General features: G+C 37.5%; 4 protein-coding genes across 12 annotated transcripts; 1 reads left to right on the top strand and 3 right to left on the bottom strand.

The window, feature by feature from the left end:
- Nucleotides 1–87: 87 nt before the first annotated feature.
- LOC136784613 (uncharacterized) lies at nucleotides 88–12,961 on the bottom strand. 3 transcript variants are annotated; one of them, XM_066745408.1, is made up of 14 exons: nucleotides 12,770–12,961; nucleotides 11,416–11,909; nucleotides 11,149–11,331; nucleotides 10,994–11,074; nucleotides 9,345–10,907; nucleotides 8,900–9,253; nucleotides 8,501–8,605; nucleotides 8,094–8,238; nucleotides 5,167–8,012; nucleotides 4,868–5,083; nucleotides 4,218–4,768; nucleotides 3,894–4,137; nucleotides 3,694–3,796; nucleotides 88–3,607 (listed from the first exon to the last, which is right to left on the bottom strand). In XM_066745408.1, the coding sequence occupies exons 3-14, from the start codon at nucleotides 11,251–11,253 to the stop codon at nucleotides 2,874–2,876; spliced, it is 7,047 nt and encodes a 2,348-aa protein (XP_066601505.1). In that variant the 5' UTR covers nucleotides 11,254–11,331; nucleotides 11,416–11,909; nucleotides 12,770–12,961; the 3' UTR covers nucleotides 88–2,873. The 3 variants fall into 3 exon arrangements, with proteins under 3 accessions (XP_066601505.1, XP_066601506.1, XP_066601507.1); XM_066745409.1 differs by having other exon boundaries at nucleotides 11,149–11,909; XM_066745410.1 differs by lacking the exon at nucleotides 8,501–8,605.
- Nucleotides 12,962–13,505: 544 nt separating this feature from the next.
- On the bottom strand, nucleotides 13,506–17,241 carry LOC136784614 (PP2C-like domain-containing protein CG9801). 5 transcript variants are annotated; one of them, XM_066745415.1, is made up of 7 exons: nucleotides 17,184–17,241; nucleotides 16,718–16,870; nucleotides 16,316–16,632; nucleotides 16,034–16,260; nucleotides 15,775–15,975; nucleotides 14,919–15,709; nucleotides 13,506–14,851 (listed from the first exon to the last, which is right to left on the bottom strand). In XM_066745415.1, the coding sequence occupies exons 3-7, from the start codon at nucleotides 16,480–16,482 to the stop codon at nucleotides 14,642–14,644; spliced, it is 1,596 nt and encodes a 531-aa protein (XP_066601512.1). In that variant the 5' UTR covers nucleotides 16,483–16,632; nucleotides 16,718–16,870; nucleotides 17,184–17,241; the 3' UTR covers nucleotides 13,506–14,641. The 5 variants fall into 5 exon arrangements, with proteins under 5 accessions (XP_066601512.1, XP_066601513.1, XP_066601510.1 ...); XM_066745416.1 differs by lacking the exon at nucleotides 17,184–17,241 and having other exon boundaries at nucleotides 13,506–14,159; nucleotides 14,641–14,851; nucleotides 16,718–17,177; XM_066745413.1 differs by lacking the exon at nucleotides 17,184–17,241 and adding an exon at nucleotides 16,948–17,177.
- Nucleotides 17,242–17,344: 103 nt separating this feature from the next.
- LOC136784616 (TBP-related factor-like) lies at nucleotides 17,345–19,009 on the top strand. 3 transcript variants are annotated; one of them, XM_066745418.1, is made up of 5 exons: nucleotides 17,345–17,448; nucleotides 17,677–17,784; nucleotides 17,997–18,240; nucleotides 18,323–18,521; nucleotides 18,813–19,009. In XM_066745418.1, the coding sequence occupies exons 2-5, from the start codon at nucleotides 17,732–17,734 to the stop codon at nucleotides 18,887–18,889; spliced, it is 573 nt and encodes a 190-aa protein (XP_066601515.1). In that variant the 5' UTR covers nucleotides 17,345–17,448; nucleotides 17,677–17,731; the 3' UTR covers nucleotides 18,890–19,009. The 3 variants fall into 3 exon arrangements, with proteins under 3 accessions (XP_066601515.1, XP_066601516.1, XP_066601517.1); XM_066745419.1 differs by lacking the exon at nucleotides 17,345–17,448 and having other exon boundaries at nucleotides 17,666–17,784; XM_066745420.1 differs by lacking the exon at nucleotides 17,345–17,448 and having other exon boundaries at nucleotides 17,780–17,895.
- Nucleotides 19,010–19,081: 72 nt separating this feature from the next.
- On the bottom strand, nucleotides 19,082–21,865 carry 7B2 (Secretogranin_V domain-containing protein 7B2). The gene is made up of 5 exons (XM_066745417.1): nucleotides 21,544–21,865; nucleotides 20,763–20,851; nucleotides 20,293–20,674; nucleotides 20,012–20,175; nucleotides 19,082–19,918 (listed from the first exon to the last, which is right to left on the bottom strand). The coding sequence occupies exons 2-5, from the start codon at nucleotides 20,829–20,831 to the stop codon at nucleotides 19,847–19,849; spliced, it is 687 nt and encodes a 228-aa protein (XP_066601514.1). The 5' UTR covers nucleotides 20,832–20,851; nucleotides 21,544–21,865; the 3' UTR covers nucleotides 19,082–19,846.
- Between the last annotated feature and the right edge of the window lie 4,806 nt (nucleotides 21,866–26,671).

Raw genomic sequence — 26,671 nt, 5'->3', positions numbered from 1 at the left:
TCGTCTGGTCTTAATTAGGAGTATGTACATACATACATACATTTATTTTCATACTGTAGGTCTGCCGATCTGAGTGTGTAAATGGAAAATGTCCAGAGTTCATTTCTCTCATTTCGAATGAAACAGAAATATTGCCTTCACTTCGTAGTTTTCATTAAACATGTATAGTTAATGTAACACTTTAGTATACACTTTTTAAATAGTTCGGGGTATGACGGTGTAGGTAGCGTATGTGTAACGCAAATAAATATACACCTGTGCGAAGAACAAAAAAATCGGTCGCTATGGTGATTCTAATAAAAGAAAGTCACAAATAATTATAATATGAATTAATTTTACAAAACATAGGATAGCACTGTTTATTTTAATATTAAAAAATATTTAATCAACTTTATTTCGATAAATCTATAGCTGATGTTGTTTGAAGCCTTTTTCCGTAAAAATTATAGCTAAACTATGTATTTTAGTTATTGACCTGCTCGGAGAGTTCATTATAATCCGCGGATACGTAAATTGGTCACACGATTTAAACAGACTCAAAATATTAACTGAATAAAAGCTAATTCGTAACTTAAAAACTTGAAGGGAAAACAATTGTTAGTACTAATTCACTGATAATATCTAAAATCATGTAATTGATTATAATTACATATTCTTATTAACCACTTGACTTCACTCTTCCAAGCTGTTATATAACAATTATTAATTAACAATTATTATATACCAGATATCAATATACATGTAATCTCGATGTATTGAATTGCAATATACATATTATATAAAACAATGCGATATATTGATATTACATTGATATCGGGTATATATAATAATAATTAATTATATTCATTAATAATTATATATATATATATATATATATTAATTAATAGTGCTATAGCTTCTATTCGCGTACAACCAGATTCTGCTTGAAAAACAAAGATTTTATATGAGGACAGAAAGATTTACATGTACACGTGAAGTATCGGCAATTTATTAGGAATAAAAGAGCTTGGAAAAGCCCGATCTTTGTAATTTGTAGAGAATTAATTAAGTCACGATTGCCGTCAAGAGAGTGATTGATTATTATGTACAAATGATTATTGTTTCTTATTGTTATACATTACATAGTTTTGCTTGTTTCTCTGTATATACGTCAGTCTTGGATTGCTTTTGCTAAAAACATTTCATTACCTCTGCACGTATAGAGAGCTATTGGAATTTTAAACGACAATTTAAACTTCCCATAGCTAATAAATAACGCTAAAATTCTTTATAGGTCATATTAAAATTGTGTCACCTTCGTATTACTCACTATTTAATTTAGGAGGGGGATTAAATTCAAACAAATTTAAAAACGGAGCCGAGTCGGACAGACGGTTACAATAAAAAGAATAGCTTCGAGTATAAAAAGGCACAAGATAGGAATGTGTTTTTTTTCTTTCTTTTTTTTCGAAGTATAGTTGCTACTGCTTTTTTAACTATACCTTTATTCTTGGTAAAACCAATTTTAATAATAATAAAAAAAAAAAAAAAGGTTAATAAGCATTAAAAGTATGAGCTACTTTCGAAGACGACAACGAAAAAAGAATACACCTTTTTTATCATTACGTAGGCCAAAAACCGATAGACAAAAAGATTTCACAAGGTCCTACAATGAACCATCCTTATTGCTTTCTATACGTGCACGCATCATTCACTCAAATCTATTGCGATTCTGTGACGTCAAACGATGTAAAATACTATATCTATGTTTGTTTCTTTGATTTCGTTTTTTTAAGACTGCATATACAATAAATAGAAATGAGTTTGAAACAATTAGCGTAGAGGTTTTATATCCCTTTTAACGTTATATGCAAAGTGCATGTTTCCTTCATAGCTGTTATTCTTCATTATATAATCCAGATTTTGTTTCAGTCTCTTAAATCACTACCTTTTTTTCATACCATACATTAATTTTCAAATAAGACAATGCTGGTATTATTGACAATTAAAGTAGCCATAATCATGATACTTCTGAGAATAATTCTCAATAACAATAATACAAATAATATCAATAATATTAATAAGAATAATAATTATCATAATACTACACGTCCAAAACGTATGTACAATTAACCGACCCATGTTTTTAAGTATCTGTATGATTCTTCTACAAGTACTACAGACAAAGTGGAATAGTTGCATTAAATAATTACTTTTTACAAAATTACATTACAAAGTTGCAGATTCAAAAATCTGAGCGAGTCGTCTAAAATTCTACTCACATTTACAGCACTAGGATTACATTAATCGCGATGGCTTTATTACAGCAAGATTATTGGAAAGTATACATTTCTTTTTTTATATTATGAGTAATTATTGCCATTGCGAAACTGAATCTTTTAGAGACTCCATGATTACCGAAATAAAAGAATAACTTTTATTTTCTCTCTCTCTCTCTCTCTCTCTCTCTCTCTCTCTTCCTCTGTCTCTTTCACTTTCATTACTAGTCATTATTAGCCATTCGTAAAATAGATTTAATACGCAGATTAAATAATCGAGTGATTTACTTGAGAAGTAACTAATTTAATTGCTGATTAAAAATTAAATATTGAGCGATCGACTTTATTCCACGATTCAATCGCTGATTTGAATTAAATAACTTAACGATGTTCATGCTAATTTCTAAAGACGCCTAAATTGTCAATTCGAAGAATTACCAAACCAGTCGCTGAAAGTGCACCTCCGAATGAAGATATTCGGAAATTTATGGAGCCCGTGCGAGAGTAAAATAAAATAGTCAAGTTCAGAGTAACGGTAGGTATGTTATTACATAACTGAAAGTTAAGCTTCATCGAAAACTTCATCACTGCTTAGAATACTTTGTTGAAGGAGGGTCACGAGCCTAAGATACTGCGGACTGCCTGGTCAAGCACAGTGTCCTTCGATTCATTTTGCTGCGATGTCCCATTGCCGTTGCTACCCGACAAAGAATTTGTCGGTCTCTTCTTAAGATTTAGAATACTATCGATGGCAGATTGGACTTGCGCGGTAATATCATCATGCTCGTTGCAGCTGGTGCTGTCGCTATTCAACAGTGAGTTCGGGCATTGGGTTTGTGAGTGTAAAGCTAAACCGTCGAGACTATCCGTATCCTCTAGAAGGTCACGCTCTAAATCAGTCGCGCTGCTCCAGCGTCGTTCGAAAATCGACGTGGGATCATCACAATTGTCCTTGACACTGGGATTCGAAATACCAGCGATATTCGAAGTAGAAAGGCATTCACCATTGGCACGTGTCCTTTCTGTTTTTGAAAGCTTCGATGCACAGCTATTTTGCCCACCACTCGTACTATTACTACTACCACCACCACTGCTCTTGCACTTAAAACTGTCCGTGGTAGTCGGGTAAACACCCAGCTCCTTTTGTATCTCCAGCCATTCGTCGTAGTCACCGCTCGTGCAGCTGGCTGGTTTTATCACTGGTTTGCAATCCATTTCTTCAGTTGGGAAATCATCTTCTAGCTCACGTTTTACGGATACGCTGGCCAAAGCTGACGTGACTTTTCCTTCATCTAGGAGACCAGGCTCGACTTTTGGCACCAACGGCTTCTCTTCTTTCTTCAGCTCTTCTACAATTCAAATTGATTAAATACATACTTTTAATTTAGAACTAACAAAAAATAAGGATTCATTGAAACAATTTCAGAAATCCTACCATTGGCTTTAGCTTCTTGCTCCCGCAACCTGTTTAAAATACTCTGTTCCTCAGCTACAAAGGTCCTATCGATCATCATTAATTCCGATGTCCTTACTTCGCGCTGTAACCATCCAGTTAATTTTTTTTTAATATTCCGAGCAATGAATTTTTTTTATTAGAAATTTAGTAACGTAAAATGAGAGAGGTTATGAACTCACCATACTTTCCATTAAAAGGAGATATGTGTACTTGTTCATCATAGAATTAAATTTACTTAGCAGATGCTTTGCTGTTTCCTCAAAGATTTCATCCGCCTTTGCTAAATCCTTTGTGCTTAAAACTTGCTCGTTTAGGCAGTGGTATTTCACTAAGCGTTTGCAAGCGTCATGTTTATCCAAAAATGGTGTATTTACATCTGGGTTGGTTGCACCGGTTTGATCAATTTTTAGTTGCTGCTCCATTCTGTAACGAAAAGAGAAAAATATGGCGTGAGTAAAGTTTTCGAAAGACTTCAAAGGCCACGTTTAATCGAGCAAACTTACAAGTCAACGCGGTTAATTTGTCTGCAGATCGGACTAGTTGCCGGTCTTTTAATGCCTTGTCTTGGGCTAATCAATGAACTGGAGTTAGCTCCAGGACTGACAAGCTGCTTCGCCGAGCTTGGAGTATTATTTACAGGACTTTGTATCCTTTGTACCCCTTTGCTGGGCATTCTAGGTGAGGCTACCTGACCTGCAGGGGAGCCCGTTTGAACTTGAATTTGAATAGGAGATGGAAGTTCTTGCTTAACCGGGCTCGATGTCTGGATGCTTGGCTTGCTATCCAAATTATCCGTCTGGCACTGAGTAGATTGTTGCATACTGGTTTGCTGTACCTGAATAGCCTGTTGCGCATTGCTTTGCTGCATTGGCCCTATGGAAGTGCTTGAAGCTGAGGAAAAGATTGGCATGCTAGCGGAGGAGGACGGACTTAAAATCTGATTGCTATGATTTTGATAAAACTTGTTGTGTTGCTTAGCGCTGTGACTCTGATGCACCGTCTGATTTGCAGCGCTATTAGGAATACACTGCTGCATCTGTACATTTTGCGGTATCTGAAATAAATTAACGATTGAAGATAATTACAGCATATAAGTTTATTATTGAACTAACCTTCGATTATTCAGGGATATATATAATAATATTGTACTTACTGTAATATTATTTGCGTAGCTAGCTGTGCTATGCGATATATTTTGAACAGGCGACACCAAACTCTGATTTATACTTTGTGTAGTTACAGGCAAGGTAATGGTAGTTGCTTGAGTTTGAGTTTGTACTGCTGACGCTTGACTTTTAAAAGTATTCTGTGCGTGAACGTTAGAAGCTACCGTGGAAACGACATTTACACTAAAGTTTGTTTCTGCTCCCTATAAACAGGAATTATAATATGAACTAAGTGTCTCTTAAGCAGCAAAATTTAATAGTGAAACTATTGCCAAAAAGTACTTACACTGCTGACAGAATGAGTTGTAGTACTAACAATTTTTCCACTAGCTAAAATCTTGGCTTGCTCCTGATATAATTTAGTTAGCAAAGATTGATCTGCTTGGGAGCCAGATTTCCTGGCTAAAACAGCTTGAATCTGAGCCTGAATGTTTTTCAGTAATTGTTGCTTCTGCGCAGGAAGCTGAATGGTTTGTACTCTCTGTACCATCTGTCCATTTGATGGGATAGTAGTGGAAAGACCGCCAGCAGACGACGATACTATGGGACCGTTTGCTATGATTTGAGATCCATCGCTCTTACTTGTATTTATACTTTGAACGGTCGTTACTCCAGCTTTGTTAGCATCTTTTTGAACAAGCGTGGCGCTGGTGGTCGCTGCCATTGTTGGACGAGATACTGTCACAGTTTTAGCAGCAGCACCAGAACTCTGGGCAAGCGTAACAGCAGCTTTTGTTTTTTTCACGATCTTAGTTTTCTTTGGTTGGTTATTTCCTAAATTGTGCATCTGCTGCTGATTTAGATTATCGATAAATTGGCTAGGGAATCCAGAGTTTTGAATCTGTATATGATGCGGCATCTGGGAAGGAGCAGCTTGCACAACAATATTTTGGATATTATTTTGAATAGTAGGTGCTCCACCGGAACTGTTAACAATGATCTGGCTCGTAGGAGTATTGATTTGCACACCTTGCAGATTTTGATTGTTTACGTCCGGTTCTCCAATAACAATTTTCTGCGTTTGATTCTGATTCTGTGTTTGATTTATGGTGGAATTCAATTGACCGGCTAAGAACTGTTGAAGAAGCTGCTGGCTTATGACTTGCATCTGGCCATTAGCATTTGCAATTAATAATTGATCATTTGGATTCAGATTGCTCAGGGCATTCAAGATTTCCGGTGTGATCTTCGGAGCGTTATTCAGAATATTATTAGCCGCTGAATTCATATTGGTAGCTCCCTGTGGATCCTGTGTTTTCTGAGAATCGTTTTGAATATTTGCATTGGTTTGACTATTGGAAATAACAATATTTTGTTGCTGATTGTTCTGTTCTTGCTGTACGCTCGTGGAGTTTTGAGTTTCGAAATGATGTGCGTTTAGCGTAGAGAAAGATGCGTTGGCTGCAACGACTTTCTGCTGCTGGAGATTCACGTTTTGTTGTACACTAGCATTATGCACTATTGCCGAAGTGTTCTGCTGTTGTAAACTGGTCAACACATTCTGTTGGGCATGCGTAATATCGCTGATCCCCGCTTGTAAATTTTGTTCTATTGGAATGTTAGCTGTATTTTGATGTAATACATTAATGGTATTCTGCTGTATACTGGAGTGTTGTTGCAGAACATTCAAATTTTCACGCTGCAAGGTGTTGCAAGAGCTTTGCTGCTGCAACATATTCATCGAATTATGCTGAATATTTGCTCCAGCGGTTTGCAAATTTTGTTCAAAGATTTGTTGAACATTCTGCGTCTGGACAGTTTGTGTGGTGATCTGCTGATGTTGATTATGTTGAAACAATGGTGTATTTTGTATATTTACAGATTCCTGCTGATGTATTTGAATGTTTTGCTCATTTTTCAAGTGATCATTTTGCGTTATGGAATTTTGTAAAGTTTTCTGCGGATGTTGTGATTGCTTTCCCAGGTTCTGCCTGTTAGTATTGATGCAAGTATTCGTAAGTCGAACCTGAGCGGTTTTTTGTATAGCCATGTTGGTGCTTTGTTGATTGGCACTTATCTGATTTAGATTCGATAAACGAGCATTTTGAATGTTAAACGTAGCACACGCAGATTTTGCAGAAACTTCCACGCCTTGATGGACATTCCCAGAAGCTAATGTTGTATTTGTTTGCTGGCCAGTTTTACTTTGTAGAAGATTTTGCACGTTAATTCCCTTCCCTTGCACATCTATAGATTGTACAGTTCCAGAAGCACTTTGGATGCAAATATTTGAGACAGAATTAGCGTCTTGCGTATTAACGCTTTTTTGTAAACTTAATTTCTGACATGTCTGTGACTGCTGAGAGTTATTTCCACAAATTATATTTTGAGAATTGGAACTAATCGAGCTAGTAAATACTTGATTTCCACTGGCCACAGGAGATTTTACAGTTTTTTGTCGACTGACTGCGGTTGTCGGAGCAGTTTGGGATATATTTTGCGCTTGACCTAGTAGCTGCGATATAATTTGGGAATTCTGGTTATTTCCTTGGGTCAAAGATCTTATTAGGGCTTGTGCAGTAGCTTGATCAATTTCAGGTTGATTAGGCTCTGGCGTGTGGTGTAATACAACCCTTCCATCTTCTCCTACTGCTAATCGTAGTTGACCTGATATTGTATTTTGTACGGGCATTTGAAGCTGAGCAACTAATTGGCTATTGAAGTTTTGAGAGGCTGGGACTTGAGAATTCGTTGTATTTTGAGCAGGTACTTGAATTAGATTTTGAGTAGAATTGATAGTTGACGATGTAGACTGTTGTTGCTGCTGCTGCTGTTGATGCTGCTGAGTTACAATTTGAGTCAAATTCTGTGCTGAATTATTATCAATTTGGGCTGAACAGGGAACATCCTCCGTTACTAGATCGCTATCAAAAATATCATCATCATCGCCAATTCCCGAAATCTTCATTATGCTAGCAAGATCCAATTTAGGTGGTTCGTCATCCTTTCGTTTCGCCTTTTTCTTCTTCTTTGCTTTTTTCTTAGGTGGTGGGAGTAAATTCTGCTCTGTTGAATTTTGGGGACACGAAACATTTCCAGCTGCATTACCGGTAGTAACTTGTGTGATTTGCGATTGAGGACTTTGTACCATAGCATTTTGTATCACTATGGAGTTACTCGTGCCTGTATTCGCTGTAAATAATAGATGTACATTATAAAATATATAAACAAGACACAGAGGACTTTTCAAGAATTCATTATTTCGAAGCTTACATGGCGCCGGGCTAGTGGGAGTGTGCCTAATAACTGGCGATGCAGTTGAAGGGAATCCATTTGGTACAGCAAAAAATGTAGGCCCTATTCCTTGCAACTGCATACCTTGCGCAGTGACAACTCTTACTAATTGCTGCTGAGTTAACTGTAATAATTGAATATGTATAGATAAAAATTACACACACAGTCCAGGAATTAAATATAGTTGCTGCAAATTTTAAAAGACCTTTAAAGATAAAAGATAGTTGCTTGCTAATTTAGTCAAATCAGATTGACACGTAATTTACCACTGGCAATAAATTGTAGGTATTAATATGACAGGAAAAATTAGTTTGGTAAACCGAGCAATGACTTATTATGCAATGATTTATATGGGAAATGGAGCTATGAATGCATGAAACCATCACCTGTGCAGTATGGCTTTGTTGCTGGGCATTCGCGGGTGTCCTCAGTATCAGCTGAACGCCACCCGGTTGTTGCTGAACAATAACAGGTCCAGTTGACGGCAGAACCTATGTACCAAACCCAACGTAAGGTAATTACAATCGGTTGATAACGATCCTTTGTTAAACATTACTGTAAGTTAAAACTTTTTACTTTAACATTCGAATTCTACAGACAAATGTAAAAAGGATCCAAAGCTCTCAATATTTTCACTGTAATAGCAGAACTGATGAATAGTGTATAGAATTTTTATACATAATGATTTATGATAATGCGATTTAGTGGTGATAAAGCAAACATCGATGTCACGAGGTCATGGTGTGATACTGCATAAGAAAAATTATTGTTTTAGGTATAATAACCTGATTCAGTAGAAGGCCTTGTGCTGTTGGTATCATTGCAGCAGCTGTAGGATTTGGCTGTGGCCCTGCTAGCACCAGTTGTGGTTGAGTTTGTTGAGTCACCTGATTTGTTATAGTCGTGGTGACCCGCTGAGCCTTCTGCTGAGAGCTGGCTGCTTGTTGATTAGGTGGTTTTGGTAAGATTTGCGGAGGTTGTTTAGCTGGCTTGGCCGCTGCTATCTGAATCTGTTGATTCCCGAATAGGTGTGTTCTGGTGACCAATTGAGCAGGGGGTTGTTGATATCCCTGAGGGGCACCATGTATAATTTGCAAAACTTGCATGCCTTGCTGAATTATCGGTGTATTAGGCCTGACCTGAAATATTTATAAGAAATAAATGTGATACATTTACTCTTACTTATTAATTTATAAGAAATAAATATGGTAAGATAAAAAATATGCTTACCACTGGTGTAGGACCAGGGCTTCCTCCAGGTGCAGGACTTCTGTTGTTGAGTGAAGTATTACCGCTTAATAGGTGCGGACTTTTGGCAGGAGGATATGGGCTTAACACCGGGCTCTGTATTTGACTAACGCTCATGGGACTTTGCATGGGGCTCTGCATTTGTATACTAAAACTATTGTTTGCCGCTGATGTACCAACTGGACTCGGGCTATTTCTATTGGACTGTATGGAATTCGAAGCTGGACTCCTCAAAAGAAGTCTATTGGGGCTAGGACTTGGAGTAGGTGGCGCAATATTGGAAGCAGGGCTCTTGAGCGGTATCGAAAATGGACTTCCAGGTGAGCTGATGTTCTGATTTTGAATATTTTGCATGGACTTAACCGTGTTCACGTTGCTGGCAACGCTTGAGACTTGGCTCGTGCCAGTCAAAGTCACCGACGAATTATGTCCAGAGTTTAAAGCCTGAGTATATTGCCTTTGCTGGAATCCAGTTGTTTGCGAAGAACTTAAAGAAGAAATATGATTCAGTGACATATTCGGGTCATTGGAGGCTGGTATGTGCTGCACCGACGTCGAGATGTTTGATAGATTCGAGTGCATTGTACCAAGATGCGGAACGTTTGTAGTGAGATTCACGTTCGGCGTGTGATTGACATTTGCTGAAGTTGAATGTACCGATTCGCTGGATGTGCTAGTAAATATGCTGGAACTTGTCAGAGTCCCAGGATTGGAAATTTGTGATACTGTGGAGACACTGGTGTTGGGGTGTTGCGATATGGCGGAATTCGGTACATGTGCGATGCTGGAGCCAACGATATGTGGTGCAATACTTTGAATGCTCTGAATAGTTTGGAATGGAAATTGTGCACTACTGGAGTTCAGACTAGTTGGTGTTAATCCAGTCGCCAATGCATTTATAGAACGATTAATTCCTTGATTTATACCAGTATTGATGCTAGTTGTACTCAAGTTTGTATTAATATTAGGATTGATCGTTGCCAAGCCTGATACACCAGAATTCGTAGCAGTGAGGTTTGTGCTCAATGTTGTAAGGTTCTGATTTATACTCGAATTCAAACTTGTCAATGATGGATTCACACTGCCCAAACCAGTATTTACACCTGACAAACCAGAACTTATACTGTTCGAATTTATGGTATTGAGTCTATTAATACCAGTATTTATACTGTTAAGATCCTGTCCAAGGCTGGATAATCCATTATTAATACTGTTTGTACCAATATTGGAGTTCAAACTTGAATTTATTGCATTCAAAGTATTCAAGTTAGGATTAATAGCAGTAAGTCCTGTATTTATACTTGGCAGACCCAAATTAAGCAGAGGATTCGAAGTGGTTATAACATTAGAAGTAAGGGATGTGAGACTGGTATTTAAAAGTGATAATGGCAGTCCCATATTAAGGCCCACCCCAAAAGTGGGGGTGGCCGGGGGTAGGCCCATACCAGTCCCAGAGGGATTTATGGTACCCTGATTTAATTGGTTCAACTGGTTTACATAAACTATGTGATTTCCAGTTGATGGTCCATTTCCTTGTTCTTGGGGCTGGAAATATGACAATAATGGGCAGTTAGGACAGCTATATGACAATCTAATATTAGTAAAAATGGTACTAGAAAAAAATTATTTACATTGCTTGATGTTTGTTGAAGAGCAAAAGTGAGCGATTGTCCACTTGTATTCTGGGCTTGCAATTGCTGTAGTTGCTGCAGCTACAATTGCATTTTATTAACAGTATTATGTATTTATTTACATTTAGCTTTAAATTTCCAGATGTTAGCTTTACCTGTTGATGCGTGAGGACAGCAACTGGATTATTACGTCTTGTAGCTGGGGAAGTTGTAGAGGATACTGAGTCCCCAAGAAGAGGGCGTGACTGAGGCTGCTGCATGCCCACGCAGCCCCTCCTTACACAGGGTAGCGTCTAGCCACCTTTACAGCTTCTTTTATGTTTCTCAATGCTTCTCACCTATCCAAAATTTTCATATTTACCCTATTTCCTCTCAAAAAATGCTTCAATCAGACTTGTAATGTCACAGTTAATTGTCAATACCTTGCTATTTAAAAGCAGCTAGCCATAATATTTGCGCTACGGCGCCATTCAACGCGTCTACGGCCCACGTCTCCTGTTCCTGTCATGCATGTAATGTCTTATTTCACTGTTACTTCAGGTGATGCTTGATATTTTATTCAAATATGTTGACACATGTTTTTCTAGAACTGTGTTCCAGCTTAAACCACTTTTTTAGTAGCACTGATATCATACTTACACGCATGACAGATAATTTTATTCTGAGTTTTATTACCCATTAAAGAATAGCTGCATAATTGCACGTTGGATATATTTGTTCTTATAGTTCATTTGTTGCAAAATTTCATCCATTTAGATATATGACAATATTAGATCCTTTCATGACTTAGTTAAATTTTATCCCATGTCAAAGAAATATCTGATTGACATCTACTTTACTTTTACATGCTGATCTTAAGAAGACAGCTAGTTACTTGGATTGTGTATGAAAAGTTCTGCACAGGGTTTTGCTCTTCCTGAAACAAACAGAATAAATATTTAATTAGCTGGAAATTTTCATATTCCTACGATTGGTATAAAACTCATTATTAATAAATTAAGTGCTAAATATTAGTATGATATCCATGTATATAACATAAAAGAATTTTATCAATCATGGAGAAATGTACATCCAAATAATATCGAGATTTTTTTAACAGTCCATGTTTACAGTTGATACACAGCAACATTATACCTAGTTGATACAGTTATTGTTAAACATTTTAGTGGAAAAGACAAAATAGTGCAAAGATTGTATACAATGGTTGTCAATGTAGGAGAATCCAACATTTTATGCGCGTAAAAATTAATAGTACGCGTTTATCAATAATAAAAGGATGAGTATAGTGAAAGAAAATATTACAAAAAAAACGCCACAGTCCGGAATTGTTCTCAGAGTAAACATGGCGTTAATGTAGAGAAAACCTTGACGTATAGGGTGTGATTTTAAGAGGGCTTTAATGGGCGATAAAGATTTTCGGAATAGAGAAGATTTTAAAAGGATAGTGGGAATTTGCTGTAAAAATTCGACAGCTGGTAGATGTTTTGAGGTTATACGTAACGCGCCTGTGTGCAAGCATACGTGCCACACAAGCCACCAACACAGATGACTGGCTCATGTATATATCTCACTCTCACTCACGGACACCAGCGGCGCGCGGTTGCACACAACAAAAGCCCAACTGACAAGGCGTAAACAAAAGAAAATGTAGGATTCCAGAGAATATTAGGCAATAAATTGAGTTGTCAAGCGAGTAAAATGGATTGGTGATGTTTTTAGCTCGGTCGTACTTGAAAAAACCTGAGTAGCGTCTCGATGAAAAATTGTCAATATTACCTGGGTGAACGCGGTTTTGCCACCCGTGTTTTCTCTAGCGAATCTTTCAACTCCTCACAAACATCCACTCATCATTCACAGATCATTGATGCTGACTACTTTCTTCCATGAGTAATAAGATAGTAGCAAGTCACATGGGACGAGAATTAATTCTAAAAATAATAAACTTTTCTGGCGCAAGACAGTTCCATGTACGCGTTACACTATTCGGTGGCAACGGCCATCATGTATTTGTCAAGGCTGCCATTAGCACAAGTTCATAAAATCCCAGAACTTGTGCCATTGGCGACACCTTCCTTAAGGTACTGTAACCTTTTTGCGACGACCATTCCACGAAATCTTCATCCCTATTGGGTGTTGCTCCTACCGCCTACGTTGTAGTACCTTTCGTGCCCTCTATCTATGTACACTTTTGACGATGATAGTTGTTGTTACAAAGATAGGCAGTCGTATGAATAAAAAAAAATAGTAATGATTGTACTGTACTACAATTAGTGACCTCTGTTAAAGGGTAGGTAATAATAAGTAATTGTGATGATTACCAAACTTATGGTAAACCCTTATGGGATAAGGGTTGGGTTTGGTTTTTTGGTAGTTCATCCGAGAGTATAGAAAGAGAGAGGCAAATAAATTTCTTCGAAACTAATCATAATCATGGAGGGATTTATAAAATAAACAAGTTTTGAATACAAATAAATTGTACATTTTCAGTATTAACTATTTCAGATAAAATACATTCTTTTTCCTGTCTTTTTTCATTAATAAGTATACAACACATTTTGGAAATATATATTGCATCTGTGAAAATAAAAATACGGACGGAAGTATATTTAACACATTCTTTTATAATAATACTTCAGACATTATTTAGAACACAGAATATTACTTAAACTTATAATTACTGTTAATGACTTGGTAAAGAAAGGCTATATTAATAAATGCTTTGTAAGAAAATATCAAAGTAATTTCAACATATCAAAATATTAAATGTTTTAATTGTTCTTGATAAATATCTTTTTATATTACTATATGCATTTGGTTGAAGTAAATTCCTCATTTCTTTCAGTTTTTATCATTACCTATTTATAAATATTTACATTATTCTGAAAATGTTATATTGATATTGTAGTTGAATGACATTAATTTCAATTATGTTAATCAATTCATTTATCTCATTTGTCTAAAAGACTAACTCTTTAATTCTTGGTTATTTTTCAATTCCTTGCTAATTAAATTTTTCTTAATGTTTTAGGAATCCATTTCCATGCTACTCTTAATAGACCACTCTAGAATCTTTAATAAAGAAGTCGAAGCAAAAATATTCTTTAGTTTCCAAAATATTTTACATTTCTATAGAGTTTCTATTATAAACATTAAGTTAGGGCCATTTCTAAAAATATATAGATCAATGTTATCATAAACAGTTATATTATTAATTATATAGAATGTTCAATCAAAACTATAATTGAACATTTAAATTGAGAGAGATATTTTTGTTCGTTAACTGGGTTAACACTAGATTTACAGAGTGTGTCAGTTGTTTGAGATAAAATTTAACTTTTATTACTCTATGTATATAAAACTTAAATATTATTTAATGATCCAAACTTAAGCAGTTATATTGACATTGTATTATTTAATATTTATGAACTTATACTATATAATTAATTATTAATAGCACATGTTGGTTTTTAGTTACAAAACAATATATATATATATATATATATATATATTTGTGTGTGTGTATCAATTCCTCCCTTTTAGCAAATCATTCATTTAGCATTGCTGAGGATCAGTAAAATGTAATCAACATCTGTAAATCTAGTGTTATAGATTACAATATTTTGTCTCGTTGTTGGTTAACTACATACATCACTCTGAAGAAGTGTAGACTCCAACCGCATAGGCTACGACTGTCGCGTGATCTAATTTTCCTGGAATCATCGTTAATCTCTCTAATGCCTTTTTTCGTTGGACTCTTTCTTCTGGTTTTGATAGCTGCACTAAATTCCCTTCTTCATTTTGTGCATAGTAAAGATCTGTATCTTCCAATATTCTTCTCTTTGCGGCAGTTATACTTACCTAATGGCACCAAAAATATAATTAATCTTGTTAAAAATATTGTTACTTGAAGAGTGATAAGACTTACTGCAAAATCCAGAAGTAACTCGCATAAATGTTTGGCACTATTGCATGGCGGCCCTTCTCCTGAAACTCCTCTATTTAATAAGTCTTCCATCCTGAGAAGAGTTAACTCGTGTCGCTGATAGGCTTCAACTACGGGTAGACTATTAGCATTTCCATTACTATTATGCGCATCTGATTCTTTAAAATTTTCAGCTGATCTTCGACGTTGTTTAGTTCTTAAATCTGCGTTGTTTTTTATGGACGAGTGGGCGTTTGTACTATTTGGTAATATAGCAAATTTTCCAACCACGGGATCAAAGTTGTCGGAAATACCATCGCTCGTCAAAAAAACTATGTCACCTACTTCAACTTCGGTTAAAGCTAGGGTCAAGTTATTCAATTCTGGATTAACTCCATCTGCTGGACCTAAAGCTCCGAGAGCGTCACGCATATCTCGCATGCAATGTATGTCGTGGGATCCTCGCGTAATTTCTCTAACTCCAAATTTTCGCGAATAAACATAAGCTAGACTATCTCCAACATTGCACGTACATGCAATATACCTTTTACTATTTGTACTAGTACTGGTGTTTGCATTTGGAAGTGGAAATATGACACAAACGGTCAATGTCGTCAGCATTCCTTGTTGTTGAAGTATTAATGAATGCGCTGCATGAAAAGACTGCAGAAGTGCTTTAAAAACATCCCTTGTTGTTAAAGTGGAATTATTAACTAAAGAACCAAAAAGAGCCTTATTTAAATAATCCATACTCCCATGGATAGCCGATCTTGCAGCAATCCTTGCTTTTACACCTGAGACAGATTGAAAAATGTTTGAATGCTTTTGACTCTATAGTTTCTTATTTTTTAATTCTCACCCCAATTTACACCATCCGCGAGAGCTAATATAGCCGAGTTTGGTCTTGCCACAATAGCAAAACAATCAGCAATGGGTTCACCATTATTAATTTCTGTAACAGGATTCTTTTCATAAAGTGTTGTTGCAATTCCATAAGCTGCTTCATGGGGTTTAAACCAATCTGTAACTTCGGTTGGAATTGAAGATGGTATAGATGTGTCTGGGAAAAGAAAGTCAGTAACTAATGATCAAATACTTAGTTTTAGTCTTATACATACCATTCTCACAATGGTCAGTTTGATCTTGCATATCAATATAGTCAATATCTTCGTCATTAATAGTTAAATGTTTTTGGTCTTGGTTTACAGCAGTTAGGCCTATATCAGGACCAGTGAGAGCTGCAAAAATTTCTTCATCCTTTGGAAAATTACCTAGCCTCTTAACTGGCAGTTCCTGTGCATTTCTGCCATGTAGAATTAGAGGCCCTTCTTGTTTTTTTTCTAATCTAAAAGTATAATATATTAAATAAAGTTAGGTCTATAAAGCTGCCAGTTTTTTACCCATTGAGATATCGAGTAAGAAAACAGCCTTCATTGTTATCTTGCGCTATAGGTTTTGCATTACGGAATGAATGATCTCCCTGGCCTATATTTTCTACAGCTACTGCCAAGTTACTGATCGACAATTGGCGCATAAAACCAGCAACTTTTTTACGTAAATTTGGCATTCTTTACAAAAGTTTTTATAATTTTGATACAATTGGAGCCAGCATATCTTTATTCCAACATAATAGCAAGGTCATATGTTAGTTTTTAAAAATAGCCGATATATCCTTAACTTATGAATGGCAGTGTCTTTTATACCAGTATATATATATCTAAAATGCATATAAAGAATATTTCATACAACTGAGCATGTTAAAAAAGAAATAGGTTTTGCGTTATGATAAATGTTGTACTTACAGAAAATTCAGCATATTTGGCAATACAATATTTTATATCTTGTCATTGAAATTAATTTATTTATATAAAAAAACTGAATATTAATTCAAATTTTTAGCATTCTTTAAAACCAATGTGTTAAACAGATTAAATAATACATCCAGCCCAAGGTACCTAAAGGCATATGAAACATATCAAATTTGAGCGAATATATATATTCGTGAAAGAATTTAAACGAGATAAATTATTACGAATAAACATTTAAATGACAGTGTAGACTATAGAAAAAATAGTATTGCGCGTAACATGTGGATACGACACACACCGATACATAAAACTAAATGTCACAATTAGATAGTGGATATGAAGGAGTGATGATCTCCCAAGTTATACGAGAGTTTTGATAATAATCCTAAGAATTTTTGTTTATATTCAGCCTCGATGATGTGTATATTATCAATTCTGTGACTGTCACCACCCCACTCACCCCGTAAAGGCGTAAAACGTTAACATTCAGATTAATTCAGATGGCGCTCCTATTTCCGTTCTATTAGAGACCCTCCTCCCCCTCCTCACTGCTCCTCCCTCAAGTACCCCCGGGCATTGGGTAACAAGTAGTAACAACAACAAAACTCAACAGCGAGTTGCTTTTGCTTTGCCCCGCGCGGTAGCCACATGGTGGCGAGGATTTGAAGTAGGGTCACGAAATCCAATTTGTGCATGCATAGGGATGGCTAAAGGGTAGTGGTGTGGTATGTGTTCTGTGCTGACATTGGTAGCATTCAGCAGAGACAAATGTTGAGGGAGCGGTGTATGTTATTGGCTATTACTCTTAGATCCTATAATTTTATCCAATAGAAGTAGAAGTTTAAAAAGAAATCTGGTAACGTTACTGAGATGCTACCTCTGCTGAATGCTACCATTGCTGACAAGCTGACGTCATCGATTTTAGTTCCATCCTCTTGCCTGTCCCGTTGTAGGTGGCGCTAATATCGCTGATACCACAGTCCACAACAATCCAGAAACAAGGCAACAATGGAGTTTGTAGGCTCTGATAGTACAAAAGAAATTTTGCAACCATGTTTACAGTAAGCTATTGACAATGCATTAGATTCTTTTCAGCTAGATGTGCAGAGATTCATTGAACATGAAAAGCGTGTGTCGTTCCTAAACTTAACAATTTCAATTTATTCTTGAAAGTAAATCCTTAACTTTGTCATCATGAACGCGAAACCTAAATATAATGAAGCTGATTTGTTTCTAAGTATCCTTTATATTATGTAAAATATTTATATTTTAGGAATGTAGTTTCAACAGTGAATCTAGGAACAGAGTTAAAACTTATGTACATTAATACAAGAACCAGAAATTCAGAGTACAATCCAGCCAGATTTACCGGATTAATAATGAGAATACGTAATCCCAGAGCAACCGCACTGATATTTAGATCAGGTAAATTAGTGTGCACTGGGGCACGATGCGAAGAGGATTCTTTTTTAGCAGCTAGAAAGTTTGCTAGGATTATACAAAAACTAGGTTTCCCGGTATGTTATTTTTTTATGTTATATGTTTAATTTCCTCGCAAAGCTTTTAAAATCAAATTTCAATGATTTCATTTCATTACAGGCAAAGTTTTATAATTTTAAGATACAGAATATCGTTGCCACATGTGACTTAAAATTTCCAATTAAGCTAGAGAACTTGAACCATATGCACGGTCAATTTTCAAGTTACGAGCCAGAGTTATATCCTGGATTAATTTATAGAATGGTGCTACCAAGAGTGGTGTTACTAATTTTTGTCAATGGAAAAATAGTTCTTACTGGTATGATAAACTGAAATTCTAACTCTTTGCATTCGATTACTTTCGGTCATCTGAAATAGCCGAATCAAGTGATTATATACGAATATCGACTTGGAAATCATTATACTTTGAAAAGTTTTTATCAATTTAGAAAAATTAAATCTAGCATAAGCAATAAATAAGGTATCCAATTTGCTACTGGTGTTACCACAGTAAAACATTACAGTGGCCGAGAGTTACTCTTCTACTGCAAAGGGGTCGATGAAACTTTGAATAACAAAGATATGATATTTAACAAACGATTTTTTACAGGAGCTAAAAACAGAACTGAGCTGCAAGATGCACTGAACAATATTTATCCAATTTTAAAAAGTTTTCGAAAACAATAGGAATATTTTGTTATTTATTATATATACTTAATTTATATAGCAGTTATTATTGCATTTGTTATATTAATAGTAGCCCTGGTGATTGTAATTTAATACATAAATAAGTCATTTTCACTTTTACACATTTGTTCATTAATAAAATTGTCTTAAAGAAAAATGTGTTTTACTTTGGTCGAGGAAGAAAACAGTGTGGATGTTTCAAAATATATATTTATATTTATAATATGGCAAATAATAAACATAATTAATAATACCAATATTCTATATCAAAATAAAGGTATAATTAGCAAACACATCATCCGTGGATAATTTGTAGTATTATCTTCTCTTATTTTAGATACGTATAAAGAAACATTTCTTTAAAGAGGCGCTGCGGGTGTATTTATATGAAATATAGGATTTTTTGTTTACTATAATCTAATCGTCATTAAGTGTCAGCTACATGTTCCTCTTTTTTTTGCATGTTCACATATTGAATATGGAAATAATTTCTTTAATATATGTATAGGTACCGTATTTTTACCAGATTATGCCGATATTTATCCGCTCGACTACATAAAATTTCTACACACTCAACACACATTAGTCGTATTGTTCCATTTAATGTGTATATATATATTTAACTCTCTTGCCATTGTGAACCCTATCCACAGACCGCCTTATTAGCATCGCGAGACCCTGATCAAAAATTTAAAAAATCTACCCATGACTAATATACTTTGCGCATTATAAATATTATTTGGTTCCCGACTATTAAGACTTCTTATGAAGGTGAAGGAATGTTAATCCGATTGCTTTTACAATATTACACGTCTCGTTCCACCCCAACTAATACCATATTGTAAACTTGAAGCGTAATTGATGTGCACTCCCTGAAAAAACTCTAGGATCCGAGTAAACCTGTTAGTTGTGTGATTTTACGTTATTTTTTTTTTTTTTTTTTTTTACGACTGTTCATTAGAAGCCAACGTTTATGCCTTTCTTCGCAGCTATCGGTAGCTTTTCCCCTTGGAAGAACGGATTTTCCTCCTGTGCAAGATGAAGAAAAATTTAAAATGTTATAGAGTATACGTTAGAGTGTTGACACTACTCTATATAAACAAGTTGATTGTACATATTTACCTGAAATTGTTCGACAATTTGCTCAAAGTCCGATTTTGGAATGTTTGACGTGTCGTTGGGGCAATCGTACATATGTTCGGAATCACACATGCAATCCTGTGCTTTTTGGTATTCCCTACTAAACGAAGCGGTATTCTCGAAGTTTTCAAGGCAGTGGTCCGCGCCTGAAATAGTCGGTAATGATTGGAATTGGCTCTCTCGGGGGAGAAAAGACGACACAGTGGAAGCGCGCAGGAAAGTAATGAAAAGAATGAATGGGATAATAAACGAGAATGAATTACTAGTATATCCAACTGGGCAAGGATTGGGTGGAGTGCAGTAAGCCGGTAAAGCGTTGTCAGGTTTCTCGTTCTTGATATTCTTCAGTCCTTCGATATTAAGCATGTGTCTGTCATTGTTCTTGAAATTGTTGTTGAGGCGTTGGTGTCCCCACATGGTGCTATGCTGCAAGTATTCTTGATCTCGGATGCTGGGATTGGGATTAAAACCGTCCAATGCGTCATAGTCCAGAGGGATGTCCAAGGGGATTTCCTTATCCTGCTCGAAGTTGACGGGTAATCGAGAATTGTCAGGATACTCAAAGTCCGAGTAGACAGGCTCCGCGATGTCATTGCTCACCTCGTCGATGACCTTACGCAGCCAATCGGTCAAAAGAGCATCGTCCTACCACATTCAACCATATCAGACACTCGTCGAGAGGCATCAATCCACCAGCCCTCCCTTCCACCTCATGCGAACAATATACAATTACCTTTGATGGTATATACATGGTTGCCTGAGTCGCTACAGCGATTGTCAGCAACAAAATGCAGTACGGCATGATGACGAAGCCGTAAAATGCTGCAATTTAGAGAGAACCAACGAGAATTACATAACTCTATAGGTAGCGAAGGAAAGCCTCTGAAAGTTGACCAATACTTTTACACCTCTTCCCGCGTCACGATGTTATAGAAAAAGAAGAACCAAACAAGGAGGAAACTATACTCGGACCTCGGAAAATTGAAGAAGAATGCATGAAATTAAGGAAGAGAAATATTGGCAGGAAGTAGAAAAAGAGCAGGTATGATCGGGCACGACGATGGAACAGCTGCGGAGTCACGCGGGACGAATAAAGCTGGCGCTGCGCGTGCCAGTCATTCTGATGGGGGATGGGATGGAATGGGACACGAAGACGATGTGCGGCACACACACACACACACACACACACGTTGATGGGGGTGGTGGTACTCGAGAATCAAGTGATATCAATGAAACGATATAAAAATTAAAGAGGAACAAGAGGGGGAGGGGAGATATGCTTGGAAGGAACGAAGGTTTAAGTTACAGCTGAGCACGGATGATGAGAGATATCGAAGGGGTTAGGGGGGAGTGGAGCGAGGGTTGAAGAGAGAGAGAGAGAGAGAGAGAGAGAAGCGAAGGTGTTTCATCGCGCGGAGAGAGTTTGCCATGGGGATTGTAAAGCGAGTAAGGGGATAAATAGATTGTAAATGGCGATTAGCGAGAGACTAGTGGGACGAGCGAGATAAACTTACCGGGGGCGGCTGAAGCCGTTGAAGAGGTCCTCCAGACGAACTCCTTGGCGCTCGGATTTTCACGTCAGTCACACGCGGCTCTTTTTCGCGGCGGTAGAGGAACGCCGCCAGCCGGTGTTATCCGGCACCAGAGTATTGATCATCGGTGTGCATTGCGCGCGGCCCCGCTCTGCTTTCCTCCTCCTTTCTCGTTCGCCCTCGGCCCCCTCGGCCCCCTCGGCCCGAGCGCCAACCAACTTAGTCGCGCACACTCGCACACTGCGCGCGTACGGACGGAAGCCAGCTACGCGGCCAAAGGTCGTTCCGTTCCGTGCGGCCCCAAACTGCCAAGCCAAGCACACACAGTCGAGAGCTTTCCCCAGTAGTGACGTCGTATGTCACGTGATTAAGGACGACCCGTTCACCTGCTTCCATCAGATTCGACCACCATCCCTCCTCCCCTCCTCAACCATCCGGCCTCAGCGTCCACCCACAACCTCATACACGAACCATTCATTAATGCGACGCGATTAAACGTCCGATCGATACGACCTCACAAGCACATTTTTCCACATAATTCGCTGCACCATTCGTGAAATCATCATTGAAAGACCGCGGCGCGGCGCGGCGTCTGCCGTCTATCTGGTCGACCCCATTCTCTTCCTTTCTGCATCCGGCGGGATCCGGCAAGCTCATCCAAGGTGGTGCTGCTTTCTCTTTTATAGAAACGTTGATCGTCCGAGTCGAAGGAAATATGGAGCAAATTGATGTTGCAGGCTACAGTCTCTGGGGAATTTGGCAAAAGATTGTAAACGGTGTTTTAACACGCTGAATTCTATAAATATATAGAACGTTTTCTTAATTCGTGCAGCCGTTTGGACACAATCATTTTTGCGTCTCTCTCTCTTTGGTATTTTTATCGTTGATTGTAAAGAGAAACGAGAGAGAAAAGAAAGGGAAAGTGAGAGTACAGAGAAATTTGGCAGAAGATTGTAAATTGGGATGTTAGAGTCTGGACTGGAGTATACGTTAGCTAGTGGATTATTGGAGTTTGGCGAGTGGTTGTTTGATAAATGCCGCATTTCATTTAGAGCGCGGAGCGCGGAGGATGGGAGGACGACCGTTGTGTAATGCGCGAGGGTGGAATACAAGTTTCGGGGTAGATTGCACGGGTCCACTGATCAAAGCTCTCTCCCTCTCTCTACTCCCACGCCCCTTTTCGAATCTTCTGTATGTAAACGTCCATTAGATATTAGCCCCGGCGCAACTTAATTTCCTACTCGGAATTTTTCCCCCTACCCTATGAACCATATCTATATATATATAGGTATACGCGCGCGGATAAAGTTAAAAGCTTCCACTGGTTTTATCGCCGTACTTACAAATAACCGCTCGGCTTCTCCCCGTTCTTCCCTCCATACTTATCCTCCCAATTGCCAACTTTATTCGATACCCCGAAGATTCATGTAGTACGGCGTGCAATTAGAGGTTTGCAAATAAAATTTTCCTCGACTTCTAAAAATGATGGAAAGAATTAAATTAGAGTGATGGAAAATTTTGCTGCAACATTTGCATTAAAATCGGTTAAACCTAGATTCGCTAGCATCGCCCATGAAGGCATAGGTCGTTCCACGACAATTCCGTTGCAGGAAGTCCTTCCAGGAGGGACATTGCATGGCCTTGAAACCGGCTGGCCTCAGGACCGATTCGTAAAAGTACATCGGTGCGCGACTGTGGGAGCACACAACTGGAAGATCGATATACACACACACGCGCGCGCGAGTTACCAATACTTTTAAACATTTCTTTAAACACAGCTATATATATATACATATATATATATATATATATATATATATCCAAGGCGAATCATCCACTAGATTTATTTTTAACCATTGCAACATCCGAGTTGATGGGATCCACCGTTGGGGTAAAAGTCCGCGTGGCCGATGCTGCTCTTAATTCCTAGAATTCCTGCACACGTGTGAATTACGTCTACGTACTCGGCGTCGTTCTTGTGCAAACGCCGCGTGGCATCCTTCGTGAGGAACATTGGTAGTGCAGGATCGAGACCTGAAAATATATATTCCCTCTGTGCAAAAAGGGGTGTGACAATACAATTTTTTCCTCCCATTCTTCTCTTCTTATTTAATAAAAACTTTAAATGGGATAACGGAGCGTTACGTAAGAAATTCTAAGGGTGTGTTTGATTTCTGTCTATACATACACATATAAAAGGGGTATAGAGACTTTTCTATATATATACATATATATATATATATATGGGAGGTATTATTAGGGGAAGAATGGAAAGGATAATATAGGGGAGGGGGGATTAAAGGAGTGTCGATCCATTCCTTTCAATGGAGCTACCTGTGATCCGCTTAACGACACCGAGTCTTACGGCTTTCCCCGCGAATCCAGCGACGTGAGCTCCGAGGCTGAAGCCGATCATGTGAATCGAACCGATCGGAGCACCTGAGAGAATTAACTGGTCCAGGAAGCGTCCCAGCAACTCGCCAACTTGCCAACAAGACCTGGCCACGTGGACGTAACACATGCTGCATGCCGCAACGCTCCAATCAACCACTATCACGTTATAATTCCCTCTTGTCAAATAAACTGCAACGATCAAATCAATTTTTTTGTAAAATATATATTATTGTCGAGATGGAAACCGCGGATCGTGTACGAGAACAATCTTGTCTCTCTCTCTTATCATTCATGCTAATATCCCTGAAATTTTCATCGAATCTTAATAAACCTTTATATATACTAGTATTTACGTTGATCTTTTCCACTGTGGAATCACATATTTCGAACGTCAATAAGACGCGCTGGAACGATTTTATGTCACATATGATATATTAAAATGAGAATTATATATAGTAAATAGTTTGTATAGTGTCTCTCAAACAATACACCAAACCTTGCGACTTTCAACTCTCAGAATTATGTTTTATGTATATATATTTATATACTATACAGAATACAATTGTTGCAGAAAATCATGCATTTTCATCGTGCAATGATTTAACTGATTCACCCTTGCCGATCTCTTCGTGGTTTAACGAAGGAATATAGTTACTGTTTGAGTGGACAGAGAGTGAGCGTTTGAGAACCACTGTTCGACGACACTGTGTATCCATAATGGTAAATGGAATCGCGGTAATACCTACAGGCGAGCGCGAAGGGTACATACATACATCGATATATACATGTAGGCTGGGGACGAGTTAAAAGCATCGTGCGTGACGCGTGTGCCTTATTGGCGTCTGATGCCATTATATATATATATATATATATATATATATATATATATATGTCGTCCCTTTTTTATCATTTCACTCACGCGACTTGATTCCTCCAATGCTCGAAAAGGCTCCATTTTAACAAGCAATCCACGTTGAATTTCCTCGCACAAACAATAATTCTTCCAGAAAAATCTCGAACGTTGATGTAAGAGAATTTTTTGCTTCGATCGATCGAGGATGATGGACGCAGTTAAAATTCAAATCTTGATTCAAGAAAATTCTCGTTATCACCGAGAGTCGTCTCGTTGTGAACGGAGCTTCGAGTAGTTATAATTACGAATTAAGTATTGCGTCGGCGAATGGGACGAGTAATTTGCAGCGCAGTTGGTATAATTGAACGTTTTGTGGAGTAAAAGGGTGGGTGATGTTTGCATGCGTAAGGTAGAAACTAAGAGTGCTTTGAGCATTGGACGGGTATATGTATAACGTTTGTGGGACGGATGATGGAACGAAGGTCACGATATTTCGCTTGTGGGACAATGGATGGTGTGTGTGTGTGTGTAAGAACGATCCTGTACTATCTTGAGGATTGAGCGAGGGATAGGAGGGACGGGGATGCCTGAGCTTCCTCGGCATGCTCCATGTAGGAAGCAGCAGCGGGGGATTGTTACGCTCTGTCTCGGCGTCACGAGTATTGATCTACCGCAGCTACTATGTGAATGGGCTATAGTCGACATGGTCGTCTCACCCCAAGCCCCGGAAATGACCATATCTATCTTTTTCCATCCCAACCCTCTCTCTATTTCATTCCCATGGATCATCTCTCCTCTTTCTCCAATTTTTCCTTATTCTCTCTCTCTCTCTTTCCCACCTTGTTAAAATCTTCATTCATTCCCTATTCATCCCCCTCACGCACATTTCCTATATATAATCACCTTATTAACGTGTCTTTTCTCTTTTTGCTCATTGATCCCTATATATATATATATATATATATATAGACTACCTCTGCATGTATTCTCTCTTATATCTTTTGATAAATTATTTCTTCACTTTCGATGAAAGAAAAATCATTTCTTCTTTTTTTATAAAGAACATCGATTTTACGCAAATTTTCTTTCATAAGTTCTAATGTTTTAAAATATTTATACTTAAAGAAGCAAGATAGATTTTAAGCGTTTGAATCGTGCTTTGAAAAAATAATTTTTGCATGGATTGATTATTCTCGTATAATTTGCAAATATATTTATCGTTTTCATTGAATTGTTTATAGCCGTTGACCGCGTTTCATCTTGTTATCTCTCCCACTCTCTGTACATATATATATACATATATAGTTTTCAGTGGACACACTCCTCCCTTTTTCCGAGAGACGCGTCCCCCCCCCCCCTCCCCCCCATTTCCCCGCACTTAACGTAAAACGTATTAGCATATTTCGTGAGTCCTGAATCCTGCTGTAACAGCAGCTACTTTAACGAGGTTTGGCGGTTTCCCCGAAAGTCTCGTTGAAAGCTTTGTTATATACCAAACGTCATTTTCACACAGTTTCAAACGTCTGAAATTACAGAAATCTGTTTACGCGTGTACAACGTAGTAATTAAAGCCTCGGGGGAGTCAATTTCACAAGCCCACAAACATTGCACTATTTCTAAGGGTATCGCAATTTATACCTAAAATGTGACGTGTAACTCTTATCGGTTTTCAAATGAAGCATCAGGCGTTTGACATATATATATATATATATATATATAGATGGATGCAAATGATTGTTGCAAAATATTTCAATGGTTGCCTTTAATATATACGCAGTGTTTTGCGGTCACATTAGGATTTTGGCAGTCTCGGTGTATAAAATGCATCAGGTATATGTAAATATATATATATATATATATATA

The sequence above is a fragment of the Prorops nasuta genome, unplaced genomic scaffold, assembly GCF_024137725.1.
Source record: "Prorops nasuta isolate Cenicafe-Biocafe unplaced genomic scaffold, Cenicafe_Pnas_1.2 PNAS00061, whole genome shotgun sequence".
Classification (NCBI taxonomy): domain Eukaryota; kingdom Metazoa; phylum Arthropoda; class Insecta; order Hymenoptera; family Bethylidae; genus Prorops; species Prorops nasuta.
This window is presented reverse-complemented; position numbering and strand designations above follow the sequence as displayed.

Excerpts from the sequence above, each read along its gene's own strand:
- LOC136784613 (XM_066745409.1), bottom strand. The coding sequence starts at position 11,253 with ATGCAGCAGCCTCAGTCACGCCCTCTTCTTGGGGACTCAGTATCCTCT. Across the intron at positions 8,606-8,899 it reads AAGGCCTTCTACTGAATCAG|GTTCTGCCGTCAACTGGACC; the intron begins GTTATTATACCT and ends TTTGGTACATAG. Across the intron at positions 8,239-8,500 it reads AACAAAGCCATACTGCACAG|TTAACTCAGCAGCAATTAGT; the intron begins GTGATGGTTTCA and ends CAATTATTACAG.
- LOC136784614 (XM_066745415.1), bottom strand. The coding sequence starts at position 16,482 with ATGCCAAATTTACGTAAAAAAGTTGCTGGTTTTATGCGCCAATTGTCG. Across the intron at positions 16,261-16,315 it reads CTTACTCGATATCTCAATGG|ATTAGAAAAAAAACAAGAAG; the intron begins GTAAAAAACTGG and ends TTATACTTTTAG. Across the intron at positions 15,976-16,033 it reads AACTGACCATTGTGAGAATG|ACACATCTATACCATCTTCA; the intron begins GTATGTATAAGA and ends TTCTTTTCCCAG.
- LOC136784616 (XM_066745418.1), top strand. The coding sequence starts at position 17,732 with ATGGAGTTTGTAGGCTCTGATAGTACAAAAGAAATTTTGCAACCATGT. Across the intron at positions 17,785-17,996 it reads ATTTTGCAACCATGTTTACA|GAATGTAGTTTCAACAGTGA; the intron begins GTAAGCTATTGA and ends TTTATATTTTAG. Across the intron at positions 18,522-18,812 it reads TGGAAAAATAGTTCTTACTG|GAGCTAAAAACAGAACTGAG; the intron begins GTATGATAAACT and ends GATTTTTTACAG.
- 7B2 (XM_066745417.1), bottom strand. The coding sequence starts at position 20,831 with ATGCCGTACTGCATTTTGTTGCTGACAATCGCTGTAGCGACTCAGGCA. Across the intron at positions 20,675-20,762 it reads CCATGTATATACCATCAAAG|GACGATGCTCTTTTGACCGA; the intron begins GTAATTGTATAT and ends TGAATGTGGTAG. Across the intron at positions 19,919-20,011 it reads AAATTGTCGAACAATTTCAG|GAGGAAAATCCGTTCTTCCA; the intron begins GTAAATATGTAC and ends CATCTTGCACAG.